We start from the raw sequence: 6,324 nt of genomic DNA, 5'->3' as shown, positions 1-6,324 counted from the left end.
GAAATCTTTGGCAGATAATTCTTCTGGTGCAGTGGGCTGATTGTCAGGCTCTGGAGGACTGGGAGAAGAACTACTTTCTTCCTGAACTGCCACTAGTCCTTCATCACAAGAAGGGGAGCTGTCAACAGTTTCATTCTCAGGAGACTCCAGTGAATTGAGTCCATTGAACAGTAATGGTTTCTCTGATATAACCGGAATATTCAGGGTTTTCCTCAGAAATATACAGTCATTAGTGAAAAGTTTATTTGCCCTCTTTATTTGTTCCATCTGAAAAAGATAGAAAAAATATAAACTATTAGGTTTTGGCAAAGTAAAATGCATTAACTTTCTGAAGTAGTATACAACCTTTAGTTAAATCAAATCTATATTTTCTTTGCAGCAGCAATTACTTCAAGAGAGAATTTGTTTGCATTCAAAGTGATTTCAGAGTGCATGTTCTGTTCCAGCCTTGCTAACACCCTAGCTTTATGTGCACTTGACTCCACAATACTGCTTTTTTCAAAGTCTTGCACTACCTAAAGATGCTGTCCTTGAACAGTCTTGCAGTCTCTATGCAGGCTCACAGGAACAGCCTGCCAAAGAACAAAAATTCTACCACAAATGTAATTTTTGATTTGGATTTATGCTAGAATAAGGCTCAGAACTGCTATCAGCTCCTGTAGTGAACTCTGGTAGAAATGATGCAGAATCCAAACAAGGGGGAAAAGCTACCATGAGGGTTCAACCTTTTGATGCAGATGACTAAAATGGTGAAATGCTTTGATTTAATAATCCCATTTAAAAACTGAATAGCTAATATTCAGTGTCACAAGCAAGAAAAGATCACTACTCTTCCAGCTCCTAAAGGTTGGAAACCATTTTTAGTAAGGTTCCAAGAGTATAAGGGTGCAAGTTCTCTCCCCAACTCAGCACCATCTGAAGAGTATAAAGGAAGCTTTACCTGACAGTAAGTTTGGCTTTAGTGAGACTTCTAATGGCTCTAGTATAAATGTCAATTGTTAAAATCTCTGTAAGTTGTCTGTCTTGATGGGTATAAAAAAAGTTTAAAATACTAGCTGGAGCTTTTCTGGAAAAATACAATACAGAAGCTGAAAACTGAGAGCCTACTGCAGGGGAGTTGGAAGGTGATGCTTCAATAGCTGATAAATAATGCACCGCACTGCTATTCTCTCTCCTATTTCACTGTAACTCTACCTCTGGTTATTTCTTCCTAAAATACCAGCTGGTAGAATTTGGAAGTCTGTACCTCTGCACCGAGCAATAATGAAAAGGAAAGTATTCCTCAGCCCTGAGCAGGTTACTTCCCACGTGCAATACAACTCCTACAACTCAGTGTGACTCTCTACATTCAGAGGTGTGTGGAGAGCAGGATTTAACAAGAGTTTTCTTTTTTTAGCGCTAGAACGACTGAAGTAATGCCCATTAGCTACAAACCTATCACAGTGAAAGAGCAAAAGATTCAGCACATGCCTAATACTTTAACTGAAGCTGTAAACTGGTGCTGAACTAATTAATCAAAACTACTTCTACCAACAATGAAATACAGTCCTCATCATTCTCCCCTGAAAAGGGATACAGCACTTACACTGAACCATAAGTTGGCTGAACCATAAACATGAATTCAGGCATTACTTTACTCAAAAGGAAAATACAACAAATGCAAGTTCTAAAGATTAAGAGACAGTATCCAAGGGAGGGGGTGAAGGGCAGAGGATGAGGCCAAACAAAGCACACTGATCCCTCTCCCCCAGGATGGTATTTTTATCTATCTTGAACTGTCTGTGCCATGTCATGCAAAGGCAGCCACTGGACAGGATGTCTCTGGCTACAAATTAGTTCCCAGTGATGAAAACCACAGGGGAAACTCCTAAAACCAGCAATACTGGAGGCAATGGCAGCCAAAGATAATTCTGATGTTTCCATTACAACTCTCACTTCCAGCCAAGAATACATGATGCAGGAAGCAAACAGAAGGACTCTTTAGAGGAAATCTGTCTTTGTCATTGTGTGAACACACAACAGCCTGCATTTTGCTCAAAGCAAATGTGTTTGCATACTTTCCTACCCTGGGCTGAAACCCACGAAAACATAAACACAATGGCTGATTCTGCAGAACTTGTCATTGCTCTGAGGGGCATTATATGTCAGTTTAACCTCTCTCAACGGCAGTCTATAATGAAGCAGCTCTGGCTTCTTAAGCAGAGCAATTATTAAATCAAATAACCAATTAGATGTTGGGGGAAAATCCCAACATACGTATTTTACATCATTAGCACAGCAAAAACTTGTCAAACTCATAAACAAAATTTATGGTTCACAACTTAGATGTGTTTGTACCGGTTTGATTTGCAACTTCACTTTAGCTGAGAGGGAATTGTAAATAGCTTAGAAATGCCTTTTTTTCTGGGAAACTACTATTTTAGTGATCAGTTTGTATTGTTGAAGGTGATAGAAGGCTTTAGTAGATCTTGCAGACCAAGAGAAGGAAGCCACTCCAGTCAGAACCTCTGTAGCTCTTCTAGAAAGAGCCCAACTGGAAGGTGCTGTTTGGAGGTGATGTCAAAGCAGCACTGACTGTACCAGTGCCACCTCTTCAGCTGCTCAGCCCTGAGCAATTTTCTGTGTTGGGACTACTGAAGCTGCACACTGGAATATGGGCTCCACATAAGTGGAAATGAGGCAGGGTGGGTGATTTCTGCTCTGTCTGGAATGGTAGTAGAAGGGTCTGCTGGTAGACTTTATTGGACTCTGCACGTCCTAGGCTGGCATAAGCCTTTCAACATCTTTCTCAGAAATGAACTTTCTTTCTCCCTAGAAAGTGAGCAGAAAAGCAGTAACACTTTCAAATCAGTGGTAGATGTGCCTCACCTCTGGACTGGTAGGCAGATCACAAGGGAAGAATGTTTAGCTTTGAAGCTACTGTAAGAAATTCCTTCTCTTGTCACAGCCTGTGTGTCAAGCTCAAAACGATGCTTTTTCCAAGAGTAAGTTTAATTACACTGATTTCCTTTTTAGCCTGCAGTGAGTGCAGTGCTGCACAGCGGTGTGAGTCCAGGTTTATTGGGTGGCAGCAGGTGTGTGTCCTGTCCCCAGGCCCCCTGCCCTCCGCGGGAACCCAGCGCTGCCAGTTCCCGACTTGCGTGCAGCCCGCTCCGGGCAGGCCATGCTCCTGATGTCAGCATTTTAAACACTGAAACTAGAACTAACACCGTACCCACGGCCTTTTCTGCCCACTGTGTGTAGGAAATGCCCCGTGGGACACCTTTTTGCTGTCACCTCGCGGCTCTGGCCAAGTGTCCCCGCTGTCGGGGCTATAGCCGCCAGGCTACGGAGGAGATGCCTGCCCACGGGAATTGTGGCTGCACCATCCCTGGAGGTGTCCAAGGCCAGGCTGGATGGGGCTCTGAGCAACCTGGGCTAGGGAAGGTGTGCCTGCCCGCGGCAGGGGGTTTGGAACTGGATGATCTTTAAGGTCTCTTCCAACCCAGGCCACTCTCCGGCTCTAAGCGCCGCTCCCGGCCCCGCCGGCGGTGCTCCCTTACCGTGACGCCGTATTTGAGGGCGATGCCCTGCAGCGTGTCCCCGGCGCTCAGCCGGTGCTCCACGTAGCGCTCGGCCAGCGGCGCGGCCACGCTCGCCGTGCTGCCGTACGAGCGGGCCTTGGTGCGGGCGAGCCGCTGCGACAGCTCGGCCTCCGACTCGGGCCCGCCCGCCGGCTCCTGGCGCAGCGCCTCGGCCATGCTGCCGCCCGCTCAGCGCCCGCGGCCCCGCGCCGCCGCCCCGGGCATCGCCCTGGCCCCGCGCCTCCCCCGGCGCGCCGGACACGGACACGGGCCCGGCCCCGGCGGAAGCCCCGGCTCGACCCGGCAGCCCCGCCCGGCGCGGAGAGGCCGCATGCGCGGGGAGCGCCCGCCCTGCGCCGGCCGGGCCGCGCCGCAGCGGCTCCGCTGGGCCGGGAAACAGGCGGGCAGGGCCGCGCCGGGGCTGAGCCGCGCCGGGGAACAGCCGGGCCGGGGGCAACCGGGCAGGGCCGGGCTGGGGAACAGCCGGGCAGGGCCGGGCCGGGCCGGGCCGTCGGCAGCCCTGAGCGCTCGGCGCGGAACGCACCGTTGCCCCGTAACACTGCTGAGAGAGCCGGCACTGAGCGCCCCTGGCCGGTCAGGCTCCAGTGCCTTTGCCAGCGGGAGGCTCAGTAGTGCGGTCCGTCAGAGAATGTAAAAAGGAGTGACTTCGGGCATAAGTGCACAGTTATGAGAATGTTATGCCAGATTTATTGAAACAGGAAAATTCATTCGAGGAAAATAATTTGTGACGTAGAATCATAGAATTTCTAATTTGGTTTGGGTTGGAAGGGACCTTAAAGATCATCCAGTTCCAACCTCTCACTTTCCACTAGACCACGTTGATTAAAGCCCCATCCAACCTGGCCTGGATTACCTCCAGGGATGAAGCATCCACAGCTTACTTGGGAATCCGTTCCAGTGCCTCACTGGCATCACAGTAAAAAATGTTTTGCTAATATCTAACCTAAACCTACCTTCTTACAGTTTGAACCCCTTCCCCATTGTCCTGTCGCTACAAACCCTTGGCAGGTACTCTTGCCTGATCTTACTTCTGTAAGTTCCCTTCTTACATTAAAATTCCCATGTTACATTAAAATTAATAGTAATATGTTCATAAGTGAGTACTTATCACGAAGAAACCTGGCAGTGGGCTTGGAAAGCTGATCCATTATTGCTGAACTGGAGCTTTCTAACAAAACCTGTATGTCACAAATAGATGGTGCACATGTGTGCATCCTGTACAAATACAGTACACACCAAAATACCCAGAAGTGTCCAGAGCAGCCTGCCCTAGGTGCCTGTGCTGGAGCAGGGCTGTTGGAAAAGATGCTCCTCAAAGGTCCTTCCAGCCTCAGCCAGGCTGGGATTCTGGGACGTGTCTGCATGTATAACACCAGCGTGGTGTAATTTTTTTCTGTGAAGTCCTAAAAAGATAGATCTCTATCTTAAACCTAAGCAAAAAAGTCATGTCATGCATGTCATAACCTTAGCATTCCTCAGTCCAGTATGTATTGACACAAGTATTTGCAAAAAAAAAAAAAAAAAAAAAAAAAAAAAGAGAGAGAAAGAAAGCTTCAAGTGACAAATACCTAGTTGCAGTTTTCAGACTTTGTTCAGTGGCGGTCACGGAGTCTCTTTAAGGAATACAGTGAAGGAAGACAGATTTCACAAACATTGTTTATTTGGCCACGAGTTTCCAGATGTAAGTTAGGGAAATACAAAAGTTGCCCTGTAAGGCACACACAGGTTGCTGGTAAGGGTTGACACATCAGCACCTCACCATCACATGAGAAGCCAGTGTGACAATCCTGAGCAGAGGGACTGTAGGCAATGCACACAGACCAGAGCAGTACAAGAGACCATAAACTGATGGCAAGAAAAGGCTCCGTTTATTTTTTCTGCAGTCTACAATATTTTGGGGAAGTTGGAGGGACCCCTGGGGATGTCCAGTTGAGTTTATCCCAGCTATAGAAAGTGAGCACCAGATTGTGACATCTCAGTGCTTTCAAGTCCTTGTGAAACAACTTGATCTGCAGAACTGCATCAGCACTTCAGCCATGACCCACCTAGCAAAGAGCTGAAGTGCAGGTCAGCATTTATTAAAAGTGTCTACTGTGTGTGCAGTGTGGAGCCATAGATCAGCTTCAGCCCCTTCAGGCTGATTAATGGAAGTTACAAACATCTGGATGCCTGCCTAGAGCTAGAATTACTCAGACCAGTTACTTCAGCTAAAGTGGCTTTTAGTAAAGGGGAGCTGCAATTTGAGAAAATGGAAATGTTGTTTAACATTAGTGTTACAATCAGCTGAACATGCAATATCAATTAGTTTGGAAATGTGCTAGACAGGTACACTAATATTAGACAGTAATATTCCCTCTAACGTTATCTTAAACTCTGCTTGTATGAAAGTGTGGGCAATATACTTTACATCAGTTGTCACAATTCTGACAACAGCAGATATTTACTCATGCAGTAGTAGTTAATGGTAGTTCTAATGAATCATTAAGTCTAGGAACTTACTGCCTCTTCTGTCATTCTGAATTTCTGAGGGTGAAGGTTTTCTTTTTAGTAATGCTTCATGATGAATCTTCTAAATAAACAGCTGTATTTAAGTCTGTGTTACTTCCAGTGAGTATTTGTAGGGGGATAGAAAATAAGAAAATAAAGATAGTGTGGAAAGTACCCCTAACGAGTTGCAGCTGAGCCAATTATCAAAGATTAGGAGCAGGCCTGACTTTAACAGGCCACAGCTGTAACCAAT

The 6,324-nt window shown here is 46.7% G+C and overlaps 1 protein-coding gene across 1 annotated transcript; it reads right to left on the bottom strand.

Moving 5' to 3' along the window:
• Positions 1-3: 3 nt before the first annotated feature.
• LYSMD2 (LysM domain containing 2) lies at positions 4-3,847 on the bottom strand (the record flags this gene model as incomplete). The annotated part of the gene is made up of 2 exons (XM_084213805.1): positions 3,543-3,847; positions 4-267 (listed from the first exon to the last, which is right to left on the bottom strand). Coding segments are annotated over exons 1-2 (462 nt in total), but the record flags the coding sequence as incomplete, so codon positions are not given.
• Positions 3,848-6,324: the final 2,477 nt, after the last annotated feature.

This window comes from Fringilla coelebs (assembly GCF_963513975.1).
Source record: "Fringilla coelebs genome assembly, chromosome: 12".
Lineage (NCBI taxonomy): Eukaryota > Metazoa > Chordata > Aves > Passeriformes > Fringillidae > Fringilla > Fringilla coelebs.
This window is presented reverse-complemented; position numbering and strand designations above follow the sequence as displayed.